The sequence below is a fragment of the Staurois parvus genome, unplaced genomic scaffold, assembly GCF_062004578.1.
Source record: "Staurois parvus isolate SC_StPar_1 unplaced genomic scaffold, SC_StPar_1.0 ptg000574l, whole genome shotgun sequence".
Lineage (NCBI taxonomy): Eukaryota > Metazoa > Chordata > Amphibia > Anura > Ranidae > Staurois > Staurois parvus.
In genome coordinates, this window is record NW_028318370.1 from 1,178,999 (window position 1) to 1,199,014 (window position 20,016).

The following is a 20,016-nucleotide window of genomic DNA, read 5'->3' on the forward strand; positions in this document are numbered from 1 at the left end:
GCCTAGGGGCTTGATTGTATACACCTGTGGCCATGGAGGGGATTGGAACACCTGAATCCAATGATTTGGAGGGGGGGTCCAATACTTTTGGCAATATAGTACTTTGCCCTTATGAGGTTAAATTGTGTTTGGGCCAGCTAGAGCCAAACAAATTATTTGAATGCCAAAACGATGTGACTGCAGCTTAGCCTGTAATATACTTTAGCAGCTTAAAGTGGTTTATTTACTAAAGCTGGAGAGTGCAAAATCAGACTCCCTTCTAATAGATGACATATATAATAATATGCTTTCAGACAGCATGATCTCACAATCTTCTCCCAGCATCCTATACATCAGGGGTCTCCAAACCTTCTAAACAAGGGGCCAGTTTACTATCCTTCAGACTTTAGGGGGGCTGGACTGTGGCTAGTGGGAGTAGAAAATGTCCTGGTGTCAGAGGGAATAAACAATGCCACATCCTCAGAGGGAGGAATAGAGTCCCATTGTTGGTGTTAGTGGGAGGAAATGTGCCCAAGGGCGGACTGACAACTCATGGGGCCCCCCGGGCAATAGAGGATCATGGGGCCCCTGTGTCCTTGCCCAAACTCAAAAAAGCCTATGAAAAAGGTACCAGGGGCATCTCATGGGGCCGCATACTGACCCCGGGCCCTCGGGCAGTGCCCGAGTTTCCAAATGGTTAGTCCGCCCCTGATCGTGCCCCATCACTGGTGTCAGTGAGAGGAATAGAGCCCCATTGTTGGTGTTAGTAGGAGGAATAGTGCCCCATCACTGGTGTCTGACACCAGTGATGGGGCACTATACCTCCCAGTGAGAGGAGTAGTGCCCCATCATTGGCGTCAGTGGCAGGAATAGTACCCCGTTGTTGGTGTTAGTGTGAGGAAAAGTGTTCCATCACTGGTGTTAATAGGAAGAATAGTGCCCCTTCGTTGGTGTCAGTGGCAGGAATTATTCTTCTATTGGTGGTGTCAGTGGGAGGAATAGTGCCCCATCATTGGTGTTAGGGGGAGGAATAGTGCCCCATCATTGGTGTCAGTGGGAGGAATAGTGCCTCATCATTGGTGTTAGGGGGAGGAATAGTGCCCCATCATTGGTGTTAGGGGGAGGAATAGTGCTCCATTGTTGGTGTCAGTGGCAAGAATTATACCCCCATTGTTGGTGTCAGAAAAATGAATAGTGCCCCAAGGGCCGGATAAAGACATGCAGTTTGGAGACCACTGCTTTACATCATTTTACTGAACATGGAGGGTGGCACGGATGGCATTAAAAACTATCAGGGGTTCTAACCCCTCCCTGCTCTATCCAATATGAGAAAAACATTTGCCTACAGTTACACTTTACATGTCACAAATGACATTTCATTCTTTACTATGTGAGCGGCAGTGACATGAGGTGGGGTGTTTTCAATGTGTCCCAGCGCTGAACTTGTGCTGATCTGTACAGATGAATGGAAGACACCCCACATGGTATGAATGGGGGAGGGGGGAGAGCTAGGGATGGGCAGAGTTGGGGGGTCACCCAGAAGAAGACGGGTGACGGGGAGCAGAAATGTGAGGGTGCCATGACTTCTGGGTGGGGGACCTGAGATCCGACTAGTCAGAGATGGGGGATCAGTATGGGGGGAGGAATGCTCATACATAGAGGTGCAGCAGGTGCCCATAGAGTAAAACATTTCTCTTCACACCATGGAAATGCTTCCAGGATGCGTTTCTGTGTGCGTGTTTATAATGCATTTTTAATGCTTTTTTATGTATTCCTGTTCATCCCCCCCCCTCTCTTTTTCTTCAACTTAAAGTGGATTGCCACTCACCCATCAAAAAATAAAAGTCAGCAGCTACAAAACCGGCAGCTGCTGACTTTTAAAAAACAGCCACTTACCTGTCCCTCGGTCCCACGGTGTGTCCCCCGCTAACCCGTTTCACCAGCCGTCCTGTATTCCAGGAGGCCGGCATCTTCAGTGTGGGCATCTGGCTGTTATATCTTGCGGCTTCACAGCCGGGTACCCACTGCACATGTGCGAGTAGTGCTGCGCTTCATGAATGGTCCTGTAGTCTTCTGGGACCTGTCACGTGTCGTAAAAGACTACAGGAGGGAGGGAGGACACCTTCTGTTTTCGATCGCCTAGGCGATCGGACCGGAAGTGGGAGCGGGTACCTGTCAAATTCGGGTACCCGCTTCCCAAAGGTGGCAATCCTTAATAGAGAGCGGGGGAGCAGTCCTTAAAGTGGAGCTTCCCCTTTTGGGTGGAGCTCCACTTTAAATAAGGACACATGCATTCCAGTGCATTTGTGGTGTGTTTTACTGCGTTCCAGTACAGTTCAGTGCAGAAAAAAATGCAGCACGTACTTTTTTTTCTGTAACTGGAACGCTCTAGAACTGACCACACTGGTGTGAACTATGACATTGGAAACAATGTAACTTACTATCAATGCATTTTTGATGCAGAAACAATTGAGTACTGTCCGTGATACTTTTTTTATTTGCACTAACAATTTTGAGGACAAGCTTTTGGGGAGTGTCCCCTTCTTCAGAAAAAAAACACACTGGACTGCATGTGGTGTGAACTGGCCCTTAGAATGACTATTCCTATTGGTACATCCATGGAGGACAACTGTCACCTGAACCAGCATCCCTCCTTCTGTACACACTCAGTGCTGAGCCTCCACTTTGCCCTCACTCTGCCTCAAGCCTAATGCTTCTGCCAGCATTCAAGATGGCACTTCAGGAAACAACACCACGCCCCCTGATCACATGGCACTCGGGCCTCAACAGCAGCCCCCCTGGTCACATAGGGAGGTGCACTTTCTGCTCTTTGCATCCTTTCCGCTATGGAGATTTGCATCACTTCCTGTGCTGGATTCAGCTGTCAAAATAAATATTATCTAGAGCAGTGGTTCTTAACCTTTTTGGAGGTACTGAACCCCACGAGTTTCATATGCGCATTCACCGAACCCTTCTTAATTGGAAAAATAAAATATGATTTTTAAAATTCAAAACATAGGTATATATTTATACATAGGTGCACAAAATGAACAAAACCATTAAGAACAAAGAACAAAACCATTAAAACATGATTTTCACACAAAAACAAAATAATGAATATTTACCGCAAATCAGTGTGACTTCTGCTGTTGTCTTTCAGAGGCCAGTTCAGAAATGCACGGCATTACCTTGGCAAGTGCCACTCTCATGTCATTTTCGCAACAAAGTCTGTTCCTTTTCTTCGTCTTTATGTCCAGCATCCTCGAAAAGGATTGCTCGCAAAGATATGTTGTAACAAACGGTATGAAAATTCATCCCCCATAGTAATTCATCCCCCATATAGTAATTCATCCCCCATAGTAATTCATCCTCCATATAGTAATTCATCCCCCATAGTAATTCATCCCTCATAGTAATTCATCCCCCATATAGTAATTCATCCCCCATATAGTAATTCATCCCCCATAGTAATTCATCCCCCATATAGTAATTCATCCCCCCTATAGTAATTCCTTCCCCCTATAGTAATTCCTTCCCCATATAGTAATTCATCCCCCATATAGTAATTCATCCCCCATAGTAATTCATCCCCCATAGTAATTCATCCCCCATATAGTAATTCATCCCCCATAGTAATACATCCCCCATATAGTAATTCATCCCCCATATAGTAATACATCCCCCATATAGTAATACATCCCCCATATAGTAATACATCCCCCATATAGTAATTCATCCCCCATATAGTAATTCATCCCCCATATAGTAATTCATTCCCCATATTAATTCATCCCCCATATTAAGTCCCCAAGTCCCCCCTGTGTCAATTCACTTACCTTTGCTCCGCGCGTTCCTCTCGCTGTATTCCCGCGCCGTTCCGGTCTTCAGGGCGGACTGTGAGAGGAGCCTAGCTCCTCTCACGTTCGTCACGCTGCCCCGCCTACACACATCCTGACAGCCAATCACTGGCTATCAGGATGTGAGTGGCAGCGAGACTGGCCAATCATTGCATTTGAGTCCCTGCCGCCCGAGAGGAGGGAGGGGAGCGGGCGCCCGGCACACAAGAGCCGCGGCTTGCCGACCACTGGGCATGTCATCACAAATCATATGAGTCGGGTGTGGGTCACCTCCGCCGAACCCCCGAGACTGACTCACCGAACCCCTGGGGTTCGATCGAACCCAGGTTAAGAACCACTGATCTAGACCTTCGAAATAAGTAAAATCATTACAGAAATAATTATAAAGGATAAAAAACAAAAATAGAATCAATAGAACTAAGGAAATCAAATTAGAATACATAAAGATATGCCTAGCTACAAATAGTGCTGTTTGTTAAACACAGAAGATGCCACCGAGTGCCGGCTGTCAGAGGACTCCACACTGAGATTTACTATTGAGCAGCGTCTACAAAGCAAGCACCCACAGAGGACGTCTAAAATGTGTTCTGCACATGCGCATTTATATCGGCCAAATAAGCTGCACGAGCGTCTAGTTTTTCACTGTGTCGACTTGCTTAAAAAAAAACTTTTTAACACATTTTAATTTTTTTTTTAAATGGTAGATATTGTTTAAAGTGAAGTCCTGATATTTGGCAAAGCAAATTTTAAAGTGAACATGTTTCTGCAGTGATTTTTCATGGTGTTAGACGTGCCTCTTTGCAAGTCTGCTTTTTGAGTCTGATTCCTGGTCTGTGTCTCGTTAGTAAATTTGATTTGGCATCTACTTGTTGACACTTCTCTTAGCGGGGTAAATCTCTTAGCGGGGTAAAAGTAGACGGTCACTAGTAAAAAGTAGAGATTCGCCCATGGAAATGCGCCCAGGCACAATAGTAAATCAGGGTCCAAGTGTCACATATACAATATATATATATATATATATATATATATATATATATATATATATATACACATTGCCAAACAACAAATATTACAAAAATAAATGTGCAAAAGTTCATATACAGAAATATCTTCAAAATATTATGTATCTATCACCCAATTACAGTGCAAGAAAACCTCAATATAATCAAAATATTGTGGAAAATTAATATACAACCATATAAATAACTTTTCATGTGCAAAAATAGATGTGAAAAAATATATAGAGAAAAGTTCAAAATTCATAAGAAAAGTCCTCTAAATGTGGGTCAAACTTCTGTGTACCCCAAAATATTACTTCAAAGAGGATTAGCAGGCTTAAAACTCGTAAATGAGAAGAAGGAAGAGGGAGGAGCCTCTCATAGCGTAAAACATTTAAAAACGCTTTATTTATAAGAAACAAACATTGCACTTACAATCTCCGTGTGTCTCCACTGACACAAGTATACACGTATAGACATGAATGATGACGCCTTCAGCCGGTAACTCAAAGCCCTGAGTGCGAACAACTCAATGCATGGTGACGTCACATCCACATTCCCGCTCTACGCGTCTCACCATCAGATGTCTTCCAGGGGCGATAGATCCTGCTTGATTTGGATTGGTTGGTATACTGTGGTGCAATGCAGTTTTTCTTGTAGTGCAGTAGCTATAACATCTCCTCATTGCCTGTCAAATGCCCTCTGCAGCGCGGTCCAAATGGGCACCGCATGTATAAACAAGACCTAAGTCACTGGAGATATCTGCAACTCCCAAGTTTCTGGGCTGGTGAACATGTAAAGCTCAAGTCAAAGAGGCCTTCTGCTTGTTTTTTTTTTATATATTTCACTTTAGAAATAATGAAGAAGGAGAAATAACACTCCGTACGCAGCTTGACTACTGAGGCTACTGTGTGTGTAAGCATGTGTAAGCATGTGTATGTGTGTTGTTCCCAGAGGGGAATGCGTTGGAGGAGTATTTTCTGGAGCTTAGTAGGTATATTAAGATTTAAGATAGAGGATTTGGGCGCATTGAGTTTGTAGTATGATACTTCTGAATATTTTTGAATATTTTTGAAGATGTGTTTGGATCGTTTGGAGTGATTTGTGTGGATTGGTAATCATTAATATTATGTCATCTGCAAATAGGCTAATTTTGTGTTCTCTTTTGAGATGGGCGATTCCTGTGAATGTTGGTTCATCTCTGAGTTTTGAGGCTAATGGTTCAATAAGTAGGGTGAAAATTATGGGGGCTAGGGGGCAACCTTGTCTGGTACCATTGGAGATGTGGAAAATCTGTGATAGCCTACCGTTGGTTAGCATTCTCGCTGATGGGTTGGAATAAAGGGCAAGGATTGCCGATAGCCTGTGATTCCAAACTTTTTGAAGCGTGAGTTTCAAAAGTGCCAGTGTATTCGGTCAAATGCTTTTTCTGCGTCAAGGGATAAAAGTAGGGAGGGTTGTTTAGTGGTTTCTAGTGTATGTAGAAGAGAAATGAGTCTCCTCGTTGCATCAGGCGCTTGGCGACCAGGAACGAATCCTACTTGGTCTGGGTGGATTAGTGTGGGAAGGTGGGGACACAATCTTTGGGCTATTAATGTGGCGTAAAGTTTTATATCTGTATTAAGTAGTGAAATCGGTCTGTAGTTCTGAACAAGTTGGGGGTCTTTGCCGGGTTTTGGGATAGTTGTAATTATGGATTGCAGCATTTCATTAGGGAATGTACCTGCAGATGCGGCATGGTTAAAAAAAGCGGTTAGGTGTGGATCTAAGGTTTGGGGCAAATGTTTTATAAAATTTGTTTGTGAAGCCATTATTCCCTGGAGATTTATTAAGGGGTAAGGTTTTTATAGCATTCTCTATCTCTATGGGAGAGAATGGGATAGATATAGAAGTGAGTTGTGACGGAGTAAGAAGGGGTAGACTAGTGGTAGTAAAAAAATTTTTGTATGGACAATGTCGTTGGTTGGGGTGTATCTGGGTCATCTTTGATATTGTACAAGGTTTGGTAGTAAGTTGCAAAGGCGTCAGCAATGTCCTTTGGATTTGTAAGTGAAGTGTGGGTAGTTGGGTGTAAAATTGAGGAAATTTTAGATTTGAGGCGTCTTTGATTATTTTTGTTAGAAGTGAGTTTGCTTTATTACCTAGGGAATAAAATTGTGATCTCGTTTTTTGGAGGTTGAGGTCATTTATATAGTAAATGGATTCGAAGCTGGTTTCTGTCTGAGGTGAGGGATGCAGATGTGGAGGTATTGGGGTTTTGTTTGTTAATTTCCTCATTTAGTTTTATGGAAGCTAAAAGTTGGTTAATTTGTTGTGATCTCTGTTTATTGATTCGGGCGTTGAGTTGTATGAGAATAGCCCGCATGTAAGCTTTGTTAGCAGGCCAAAGTGTGGTTATAGAGATATCAGGTGTAGTATTCAGGTCAAAAAATAAGTTATGAGCTTCTAATAAATGTTTTTGATTCTCTGGGTTCTTCAATATAGTAGAATTCAGTCTCCATATGGGGGGGAGTGCTGAGCATTGAGAGTCGTCCAGGATTATGTTGATTGGAGCGATGGTGCCGATGTTGGATGATATTACGTGTTGCAGAGTCCATTTATCTGTAATAAAGAAATCAATTCTGGAGTAGGATAGATGAGAAGGGGAGTAGTAGGTGTAATCTTTTTCGGTACTGTGCTGGCATCTCCAGATGTCGTAGAGGTCGTGATCATGCAGGAAACGATTGAAATTCTCTTTGAGGGATCTTTTGTTGGAGGACGAGTCCAGGAGTGGGTTGCCGATGACGTTGAAGTCTGCGCCGATGATAAGTCTGCCTTGTTTTTGGGAAGAGATAATGGTGTGGAGTTTACGATGAAATTGGGTTTGATTGTTGTTTGGACCGTAAACATTCACTAGAGTGTAGAGGGTGTCGTTAAGTTTGCAGATCAAAATGTGATAGTGACCTTGAGGGTCAGCTGTTTCTGATATATAACGGAACTGTATAGTGTCCTTTATAGCTGTAAGAACACCATTATGTTTCTTAGGATTGGTGGCCATGTAGATGTGGGAGAATCGATGTAGTTGTAGTTTGGGGATCTTGGATGTTGCGAAATGTGTTTCCTGTATGAAAAGAATGTCCGCATGAGATGTCCGAGTTTCCTTTTGGAGCATCGATCTTTTGAAAGGGGAGTTTAAGCCACGAACATTTAAAGATGTTATGTTAATCATAATGTGGATCCTTGGTACGGTTTGAGGAGTAGTAGAGTTGGTGTTTGAGGCGTTGATCAAGGTTGGATGGATACGGGTGCGAGGAGGAGAATTTTGTAGTCTGGGCGGAAATGGCTCGAGCAGAGAGTCAGAAGCCGTTTTCCATGTTCATTCGGAAGACTTAATTGAACTGTTGAAGCGTTTGGTTGACTGCTGGTGCGGGAAAAGAGGGATGCGGACAGGGGTAAAAAAGGCTTGCGTAAAATGCAAGAAACATGAGTAGCTTGGTACTCTACTTCAAAACTGGGGGGTGTGAACAAGCATTGACCATAGACAAGGTCATGCCAAACAGTGTTTCGTAACAAGAAAATTTTAAATCGGGCCGATCGCCAGATCTTAATTGGATAGAAGGGATATAGTGGAGTAGAGCGTCAGAGGTGCGGAATTTGAAGCGGATTGGAGGTATAATGCGCCAAAATTATTCTGCTTCCATCTGTTGCGTAGTAGTAGAGGTGGATTGTTGGGGATCTGCAGGTAATATATTCCAAGTCTTCAGTAAATCTATGCCCGCTTCTAGGTTTCTAATTGTGTAAAATTTGCCCTGGTGTCTGACAGTAATTTTTGTGGGGAAGCCCCATTGGTAAGCAATGCCATGGTTTCGTAAGGCTTTGGTGATAGTAACCAATTTTTTTCAGTTAAGAAGCGTAGCTTTAGATAGATCCACATATAGTTTGATGTTAGCATGTGACGATGGTAATTGAGGGGGGTTTCTAGCTGTCGCCATTATCTTCTCTTTTATGTGATAAAAATGATCCTTACGGATTGATGCTGACAGGAAATACGGTTTTGGGATTCTGTGAGCACGATCGATGGCGAGCTCGACATCTGAGAGAGACGGGATAAGGTGTTTCATATATTGTTGGATGTGGGGTAGCAGTGCCTCGTTGGTGATATTTTCAGGAATACCCCTAAATTTAATGTTGTTGCGTCTGAACCGATCCTCCAGATCTGCTAGTTTCAAATTGATTTGTTTGAGGTCAGAAGTGTGGTCAGCATGTGCGTCAATCAAGTCGTTGTGGGCTATAACTATTTCCTCCATCTTTGTCTCAATATGGCGTAGTCTGTGGTCCTGTTTTTGAATCATGGTAGTAATTTGGGGAAGTGATGAGGTTAGATCGCTGTGCAGCTTCTGCCTAAGTGAGAGAAGCATATTTTTCATGCAGATTTCAGAGATAGGTTGGTCAGACACAGGGAACGTCTCTATCACTGGAAAATCATTGGCATGCTGAGGGGATGGATGGATGAGGGTCTGGTACGCAGGTGTAGTGTCTGTGTCCAGACGTGGACGTGATTTAGCTGGGCTACTTGTTGTGGGGGACAGGGGAGGAGATGACTCACCAGGGTCCCCTGGGTAGAGCGGGTACTGCAGCCTGGGATCTGTCTGCTGGCACCTGTCATTCTCCTCAGATCTGCTTGCTCCGTTCACAGAGCCGGCGCCATCTTGGTTCCCTGCTTGAACAGCAGGGAAGAAATGTGTCAGTTTCCCCGGCTGTCCCGGGGTTTTTCGGAGGTGGGGCATAGCTGGGGAGGGTTGTGCACCTCTGCCCTTGCTCTTTCTTATGTTTAGCTCCCTTGGGGCCGGTGTGTGCCGTGTCGGGTCTGGCGGATGGACAGACCGGGTTTCACTGCACGTCCATTCAGGAGCCGGCCGCCTGTGTATGTGTGTTGGCATCCCTGATTCACCGCCGGCTGCCACCAAGCTGACCAAGGGCAGCTCCCCTCTTCTTCTTGCAACACCTATAAATACAGAAACTCTGCCATCTTGTATTCACACCCCTGACCTCAGGCCCATCTCAGAATAAAAGGATGTCCACACCAACAGCTCTTTAACAATCTTTTCTTCAATCTCTGCTTAGCAGCTTCTTCACTTCCACATTCCATGTCTCCAGTACAAAGCATAGAAGAACAATAGAACTCAAACACAGAAGTCCAGCCATCTTCCCCACCGTGAGTCCACTTACTATGGGTTCCCACCTTGAGTCTTTCCCAATGGGCCTAGGCCTAAAAGGCCTTCTCCTCCTCAGGTTACAAACCTACATGTATAGATAAGGCCTGTACACCTTTGGCACCATTATGAAGAGCTTTCACCATCCCTGCTGGATTTATTTCTTATTTGATTAAATGGAAGATGTAACAGGAGGAGCTGGGACACATAGATAGGTGGACAGAATCAAAGAAAACTTCCAGGTGGACAGGAACAAAGTCATACATTTTGGGTGATGAGTCCGCATTATTGGGGAATCCAAGACATAGATATAGCACCCTCTCTGGGGTACTAATTAAATTTATTTTTTGGCTCCACTGTAGTAAGTGGTGCAGTGATTGATTGTGTGGTGTGTTCAGGGTTTTCTGAGCTGAGAGTTTGCTTACTCCCACCTGCCTCTGGAGCATAGGGCCGGGGAATTCGAATAAACAGTTGAATTATTTCTTACACATCAGCCAATTCCTGGAAGGAGGAATCTAGAAGGTGGCTGAGGAGGTGATAAATGTGCAGAAAGCCTGAGCAGAGTTCTCTATACATTGAAGCATATGACTAAAGCTTATAGAGGTCTGGCACAGCGCTGGACAGTTTCCTGCTAGGAACGATTTCAGGCATAGAATGTGCATAGCCTACTGTGATTGTTGCTGTTTTGGCATAATGAGGTATATTCTGGTTGAGCAGCCCACCATGGCAGCCATAGACTGACACAAATCCTTGTGATAATTGCCAGAAAAGGTCTTCTATGGGCCTTACCACACACCTTTATGAGAAGGAGAGGAGTGACACCTTTTGGCACAAGGAATGTAGGCAAAGGAGACACCACTGCTACACCCCCACTTATGCAGGCCATGAATGAATCTGCAGCAAATTATTGGTTAAACCCACAGGTGATTTTCTTCCACCACTGTTTTTCCTTTATATCAGCTATTTAAAATAATGCATTCATGACTAAAGGAATCATCAAGCAAGATCCTTCTCATTACCAAGAATGGTGGGACATTGGTTTAAATAGCCACAGAAGACTTTTTATTTGCCAGCCAAAACAACTAAGTAAATAATGTTAAAAGAACAAACAATAAGCAATTTTGACAATGCAACCATTGGGGTGTCTTTAAAGACACCAGTTATAACTAGAATCATCCGTGTCCTCAGCCAAGCTTCACCAGCTTAAAGACTTTACTAAACTCAAATGTTCTTACCAGGGGGCCTAGCACCCAGGAGAACCATCAATAACCAAGCAAGCAGAAGCACAATACCCCAGATGGGCCTCCAGATTTATTTTTTTAATTTATTTATCCAGGACATACATGAAAGCCTCATACAGAACATAGTATATTGACTGGGTTATGGTCCTCCAGTTTTTAATAATTCAATTATGACTCCCCAATAAACCCCTGACCCACCAAGCTGTTGTGACAATCCATTTTTGGGACATTTTACAAACCCATGACCTTTAATGAACCTCAAATTGATGGCAGGTGGGTGGGGGAAACTTTCTTCTTCATCAAAACTTTTCAGAATGGGTACCCAGCATCCTTCACAGGAACTCTCCTTGTGACTTATCTAACATCCACCTCTTCATGTAGTTTTCTGAACCTGGGTATACCGGTACAGAAAATACCTACTGAACCTGCTGACTTTCAGTACATGTGTACGGCCGTCTGTTCAACAGAAGCCAGTCTAATGGCCAGCCTCTGTTGAATGGTAATGCTCGAAAACTAGCATTTGATCAGCACTTGCAGCCAATGGCTGCCATGCCAATCTTAGTATTTTGGTGGGGGAAGGGGTCCCCATTGTCAGAATACAATAACTCTGAGTTTTTTTTACATTGCTCACGCTAGTTGAACGAAAAAAAACCTCAACATGTAAACTCTGCTTAAAAACAATAAATAACCAAGCAAGTGAAAGCACTATACTCCAGACATACCCACAGTTTTGTAACAATTCAACTATTTACTAACTTCCCAAAGACCCCCTGACCCTCCAAACTGCTGCGGCAATGTTTGTTTTTTATTGTGACAACCCTTGACTTCCAGCGAACCTCAAATCAAGGGTAGGTGGCTGGGGAAAATTCCTTTCCACCTACATTTTTCAGAATAAAAACCCAGCAGCCTTCACAGGAACAACTCTTGCAGCTTCACCCTGCCCATCCGACTTTCAACCACCAATCTGGTAAGCTATACATCCTGCCCATCTGATCTTCAATTATCTGTCTGGTAAGACTTACAACCTTCCCATTTAACCTTCAGCCACCAGTCTGGTAAGACTTACACCCTCCCATCTGACCTTTAACTACCAATCTGGTAAGACCTACATCGAGGCATCTGACCTTCAACCAGCAATCTGGTAAGACCTACACCCCTCCACACTAACTTCACATTTAAACACAACAGCAAATTAGAGAGATCTGATAGGTTCTACATAGGAACCTGATTGTGTAGACCACTTTATACTGTATATTGCCCTCATTGCTGAAGACTGTTGATTCCTGTACTGATTCTTTAAATTGTTTTATGCAGCCACTAAGTGTAATCCAACGCAGCCAAAGGCTAGAGTCAACTGTGGGTACCCCACCATCTCAGAGAAGGACTGCACAGACAAAGGTTGCTGCTTTGATGACAGCATTCCCGAAGTGGTGTGGTGTTACCAGCCAGAAATTCAAGCAGGTACAGTACATAGTATTCGACTGATAGCCAGTTGTTCATGGTTCTTTCTAACCAAAGATCTTTCTGCAGACATGCAAGTTCTCGTTGGGTGAACTTGCATGCTTATAGCTGCGGAAAAAGGAAGGAGGACCACTGTGGGCATTGGTGTGTCCTGGAGAAAATAATGGCATAACTCTATCCTTATAGAAAAAAGACAATGGGCACTATCATAAAAAACAAACAAACAAAATATCCACTGAGCTGCTGCAATAACACTTATAAGTGATCCCACATTCAAAATAAACCAATCTGAAAAACAGTGTTGCGCTAGCTCATAAACGCACAGAGGTGGAGGTGCACAGATTTTACGGTGGAATTTTTTTGGCGCACATTCTATATCAAACACATTTCATCAAGCACGATAATTGATTGAACTGTCACAACTATAAGAAGTTTTATTGTATATCTTTCATATGTTTATATGTATATGAATATTGCGTTTATGAGCTAGCGCAACACTGTTTTTCAGATAACTCTACCCTTATGACCCTGTGAGATTGGGCATAGACAGTCTCCTACAGGAAAATCTCACCTGAGGGTCATTTTCCAAAGAGAAAATTAATTATTTAATATACGTGGTTTGGGAAATTTTATGATTGAATATATTTCTAGTTCACAAAGTGTTTTATCCCATGGCTCATTTGCTGTAGGCATTATTAATCATTAATTTCTGCTTTAGGAATAGTAAAGCTGAATTCCAGGTAAACAACCAAATATAGAGGTTAAATATAGATGGGAGCTAATTTACCTGTTTTGTATTTCTGTCCCTTCAGTCCTAAGATTTACACAGCTCTACCACTCAGTACAGCTCTGTCTGGCAGGGGAGGAGACCTATTTTTGAATTGGCCTCCATTAGAAATCAGTAGGCCTTTTCATATTACGGTCCGTAGGGATGCAAGGGTGGCCCTTCTGCGTTACCCAATTTTGGGTCTGTCTAGGTCTCAGCCGAAATTGGCATCCTACCTATTTATTTCTGCCAAATGTGCTATAGCTCAAGCTTGGAGAACCCCTTCGGTTGTGTTCCAGGGGGTGAAGACCCGGGTGAACGCTATGTTTTTTTTTAAATTTAAATATTTATTAATTTTTCCAATTTAAATACATTTCATCATCACATTATATATATAAAAATACAATATAATATCCAACATTTCTACTTTATTTGCTCTTTCCAGAGTTATTTCTCTATCCCTCCCACCTCCTTCCCCCAACCTATCCCCATCTCCCTTCCCTGCATTTTCTCTGCATCTTCTTATAATAGCAAGTAAAATGACGATTTCCTATTGTTCTCTTTATTCTTTCCTATACTTCATGTATAATCTGGCTTTTTCCCAATTCTTCGATTTCCCATAGTAGGCCTCCATCTTATCTTTTTGAATATGACAGAGTTTTTCCATCTTTCTAATCTGCTCCACTCTTTCTATCCAGTCCTCTTCCTTCGGCACCTCCATTCTCCGCCAGAACCTGGGTATCAGATCTTGTGCAGCGTTTAGATAGTACCATATCCCTGATTTTTTATATTTATTCACTGTCATATCCAGATTATGCAAGATACATACTTCTGGGTCCAGCCCTATGTCTATTTCAGTTATCTTTCCTATCAAGTGAGTTATTGTCTTCCAAAATACCTGGATTTTTGGGCAACCCCACCATTCATGATATACTATACCTATTTCTCCACATCCCCTCCAACACAGCGGTGAATTCTCTCCACATATCCTATTTTCTACATTTGGTGTAATGTGCCGTCTTGTCAAACACTTATAGTTCATTTCTACTTCTCTCATAGAAACGTTTTCGTGAGTCAATCTGTATATTCTCCTCTGTTTTTCCTCATCTATCACAACTCCCATATCAGTTTCCCATTTTGCTATATATATTGGCTTTGTGTTTGTGTCTAGTTCAGTGACTATTTTATAAACTCTAGCAATCCCATGTTTCCCATCACCTTGTGTCCCCAATATCTTTTCAAACAAGTTCCAATTATCTCTTGTCCTTAAAGGTTTTGGAAGACTTCCAATAAAACACCTCAATTGAAAATACCGCCACTCGTCTAGTTTAGTGAAGATCTCTCCCTTTTTTTTTCCAATTCCTTAAATGATCCTAGTTAACCCTCCACCAAAATATCTCTTAATTGATCCTCATCTTTTTTAAACCACCTACCTCCTATTTCTTCTCTACCTGGAGGAAAGAACTCTGTGTTACTCAGTGGCATCAATATTGAGTTAAAAGTCCATTTCATACTTTTGTGTAAGTTATCCCAAGTCTTTAAAACATTCAAAGTGTATGTATTTACATTGTCATTTAAACCTCTATACTGTGTTGGCACCCATATCACTCTACCTAAGTTTGTTCCACTGAGTTTGTTCTCAATTCTCACCCAACTTTTCTTATGGTTATACTTCCAATCTATAGTTCTTGGCAGTATTACTGCTTTGTAATATCTTTTAAAGTCTGGGAGCCCTAATCCGCCTCTCTCTTTCCTCCTACTCAGCAACTCATATGATATTCTTGGCTTTTTATTCCTCCATATGTACCTTGTTATCAGTTTCTTAATTACTTTAAAAAAGGTTTCTGGGAGTTTAATTGGGATCATTTGATATCTATATAAAATTTTTGGTGTTATTACCATTTTTACCAGATTTATACGCCCTATCCATGTCGGGCCTCCTCTTTCCAATATTTTTAATTCCTCTCTAATCTCGTTTATCAATTAAATATAGTGTAGTTTATATAGATGTTTATATGAAGCTGTGAGTTTTACTCCTAAGTATTTTATATCTCTATCTTTCCATTTAAAGGGAAATTCCTTTTGTATCTTTTCTTTTTCATTTTTTAAAATATTTATATTTAGAATCTCCGTTTTTGTTGGATTGATCTTTAAATTTGACAGTTCTCCATATCCCTTTAATAGCTTCATTAGGTTTGGAAGTGTTATCCTGGGATTTCCTACATAGAACAACAAGTCATCCGCAAAAGCAGCAACTTTATGTTCTGTGTCCCCTATCTGGATTCCCTTTACGTCTCTGTTCAACCTTATTGTTGACAACAGTGGTTCTAATGATATAACATACAGCAATGGGGACAATGGGCATCCCTGTCTTGTTCCATTTGACATCTCAGTGGGTTCCGACCTCTCCCCATTTACCACAATAACCGCAGAGGGGTATCTATACAACTTTCCTATCCACTCTCTCATTCTAGGCCCAATTGCCAGAGCTTCAAGGGTATCCATCATGAATCTCCAGTCCACTCTGTCAAACGCTTTCTCAGCATCGATCGAGAGTAGCACTACCGGTTCTTTTCCCTTTTTACTTTTTTGGACTAGCATCAGTGATCGTAACCCATTATCTTTGCCCTCCCTCCCTGGGACAAAGCCCACTTGGTCCTCATTCAGGCATTAGTTCTTTCAATCTATTTGCTAGGACCTTTGCGTATAGCTTAGTGTCGGTGTTCAATAATGAGATAGGTCTATAGCTCGAACACTGGGAGGCGTTCTTTCCCTCTTTTTGAATGAGCACCACATGAGCTTGTAGCGATTCCCTTCTTACTTCCATCTCTCCACCTAGGGCATTCATGTAATTTCTAAGTTTTGGTACTAATATTTCACTATATTTTTTATAGTATCTCACTGTATAACCGTCTGGTCCTGGACTTTTCCCTGATGCTGTATTTTTTAATACTATTTTTATTTCTTCCTGTGAGATTTCTGCATCTAGGGAGTTCAGTTGTTCCTCTCTTAATTTTAATAACCCAGCCATCTCCAAATATATCTTTCTTTTTTGAATCTTCCCACTTTCTATTTTTTCTAATCCTTCCAGGGGGCTTATATTATACAATTTCCTATAATATTCCATGAAAACTTTGGTGATTTCTTTATTTGAATGTACCAGGTCCCCCTTAACATTTTTTATTTATTCTATATAATTTCCATTTTTCTTTTTCCTCAGGGCTCTCATCAGATACTTTCCAGGTCTTTCTCCCCATCTGTATCTCTCACTCAAAACTTTATTATATACTCTTCTCCTCTCCTCTTTCATCACTTCTTCCAGTACTTCTTTCTTTTTTTTTATCTTCAACTCTATTTCTTTTGTTATTCTGTTCTTATGTATTTGTTCTAATTTACTTATTTCTTCTAAGAGCCCACTCATTTTTTTCTCTTCTTTCTTTTTTCTTTTTTGCCCCAATCGCTATCAATACTCCTCTTATATATGCCTTATGAGATTCCCACTCTGTGGCCGTTGATACCTCACCTGTCACATTCTCCTTAAAAAAAGCGTTCAATCTCCTCACCTATTTTCTGAGCTATATCCTTTTCTAATAAGAGTGTCTCGTTCAGTTTCCATCCCAGCCCTCCTGTTGTCCTCTTTCCCCATTCCATTTTCATAATAACTGGGGTGTGGTCTATCCCTACTTGAATCAGATGTTCAATTAATTGATGTTCTATTAGTATGTGATCTAATCTTGAGTACCTCTTATGCATGTTTGAGAAAAAGGTGTAGTCCCTATCTTGCATATGTGTGATTCTCCAGGCATCTACCAGTTGGCATACATGTAATTCTTTTTTCAATAATTTCAGGGCCCTACATCCCTCTCTTTGTGTATGGGAGGTAGCGTCTTTTTGTGGGTCCATACAAAAGTTAAGATCTCCTGCCAGAATCAGATGGCCTTTTTTAAAATCCATCAGCTTCCTCAACACTTTTTTCAAATACGCCTCCGGCCTTATATTAGGACAATAGATTTTAGCCAGTGTACACTCAATCTCCTGTAGCTTGCCCTTTAAAAACAAAACTCTCCCCTCTGGGTCTGTTTTTCTATCTTCCAACTCAAACCTAATATTCTTTGCCAACCCTATTGCTACACCTTTCGCTCTTTTGACCGGTGAGTCTGCATAATACCATATTGGATGGTATCTAGATTTTAACTTAACATTTGATTTTATCTCAAAATGTGTCTCCTGTAAGAATATCACTGAGGCTGCCCTATGATGTAGTTCTTTAAATAATCTAAATCTTTTCCCAGGACAGTTCAACCCGTTTACATTATATGTTATAAACTGTATCTCTTCCATCTTCCTTGGGTCTCCCCTTTTCTCCTCCATCTATATTTTTTCTCTCTCTTTGTTCTTTCTTTTTCTCTTCCCTTCCTCTCCTTCCCTCCTTCTTCCTCCCTCTTTCTTGCTTTTATATCTTCTTTTATTTTGCAGGGAATTATCCTCCCATCTCCCTCCCCCCTCCCTCCCTCCCATTTTTCCATCCCCCGCCTCCCCCCCCCCTCTTTTTAGGCCTACCATTTGCCTACCAATCATTTGTGGGAATAAAATCCACTTTTGATTTAATCCTTAGGGCTGAAACTCCAACCATGGACGACTTTCCCCCTCTCCAACCTCCCCATTGACCCCCAAGTCCTACTCAAATATCTCAAAAACAGTGAGGTGAGGGCGGTAGGGTGAAGACAGAGAGAAAAAAGAAAACAAATGTATTTCTCCTCCTCTTCCCCTCCCCCCCTACCCCCGCCTCCTTCCCCCTACGAGTTGCCAGTCCTCTTTTCTTTTCATTCTAATTTCCCAATGTTCTTCTTCCCAACCAGGGATCTCCATTCTTTGTATTTTGAATCTATCACAAAAGTTTTTTCAAATCTCCTGGGAACCTGAGATATGCTGTAACTCCATTTTTCCATCCTATTAGGCACTCGGGAATCCCCCATTTATATTGCACATTTTGTTCTTTCAACCTTTCCAACAGAGGTCTCAAGGTTCTCCTTCTCCACAGAGTCTCTTTTTTCTTTTCTTTTTTTTTTTGCTTTCTGGTAATATGTTGGATTACTACTGCTATTATTTGGTTTGGCTTTTTGACATTCCTCCTTGATGTCCTTGGACATTTCGTTATTTGGCTAATACAAGTCAGCAGGATGTATCTGTATCTGTATTGGTTTATTTGTTATTGTTTTGCTTTGCCCCTGAGCGTTTTTGATGCCTAGTGTGCATGAGAGCTTAGGGAAAAACAACATCCTACTAGCCAACTGCTTAGCACACTTATATGAACTCTTGCCCCCCTAGTAAGAGCTAATACATAATGGGTACGTGGGCATAGAAAAACAGGTGACCACCTTCCAAGTGTTGTCTTTGCGGGGAAAGAATGGATTAAATTCAAAGACACCCCAAAAATCAAAGTGAAAAAATGCAGCAAGCTAGTCCATTTTGCTGCAATTTAATTGCAGCAACTAAAAATGTTCCTCAGTAGTTTGTATGGCCCCCACGTGCTTATATGCATGCCTGACAATGTTGGGGCATTCTCCTAATGAGATGATGGATGGTGTCCTGGGGTATTTCCTCCCATATCTGGACCAGGTCATCACTGAGCTCCTGGACAGTCTGAGGTGCAACCTAGCAGCGTTAGATGGATCAAAACATGATATCCCAGGGGAGTTCTATTGGATTTAGGTCAGGCGAGTGTGGGGGCCATTCAATGGTATCAATTCCTCCATCCTCCGGGAACTGCTTGCATACACTTGCCACATGAGGCCAGGCATTGTCGTGCACCAGGAGGAACCCAGGACCCACTGCACCAGCGTAGGGTCTGACAATGGATCCAAGGATTTCATCCCAATACCTAATGGCATTCAGGGTTCTATTGTCTAGCCTGTAGAGGTCTGGGCGTCCCTCCATGGATATGCCTCCCCAGACCATCACTGACCCACCACCTAAATGGTCATGCTGAACAATGTTACAAGCAGCATAACATTCTCCACGACTTCTCCAGACCCTTTCATGTCTGTCACATGTGCTCAGGGTGAACCTGCTCTCATCTGTGAAAAGCACAGGGCACTAGTGGCGGACCTTCCAATTCTGGTGTTCAATGGAAAATGTCAATCAAGCTCTATGGTGCCGTGCAGTGAGCACAGGGCCCACAAGAGGATGTTGGGCCCTCTGGCCACCCTCATTGTCAGGGATCCAGGTATGACCAGAGCTGTGTGGACTGACACAGGGAAACAACAGGCTTTAGAAATGATTAAATAATAATAATATTTATTATGAGCTGCACAAAATAAACAAACACAGTGCAAAACAAAACAAACCTTAAACTAATAGGTACAGGTGCAGTCAGGGCTGGAGAGGTGGAGTGGTCAGGCAGGCCGGGCAGGAACAATCAGGCAGAAAGGTACAACGGGAGCAGGCAGAAGAATGGTCAGGAATAGCCAGGGTCAGTGCAGGCGGAGTTCTATCAGAGTCAGAGTCAGGCAGGAGACAGGA

The 20,016-nt window shown here is 42.3% G+C and overlaps 1 protein-coding gene across 1 annotated transcript in view; it reads left to right on the top strand.

Annotated features, from left to right (window-relative positions):
* The window catches only part of LOC149450434 (uncharacterized), a 117,119-nt gene that overhangs the window by 66,271 nt on the left and 30,832 nt on the right, over positions 1–20,016 (top strand). Inside the window, exon 3 of the mRNA XM_089691947.1 lies at positions 12,582–12,728. Within this exon, the coding sequence (XP_089548073.1) occupies positions 12,582–12,728 (147 nt within the window). The remainder of the gene's footprint in view (positions 1–12,581; positions 12,729–20,016) is intronic.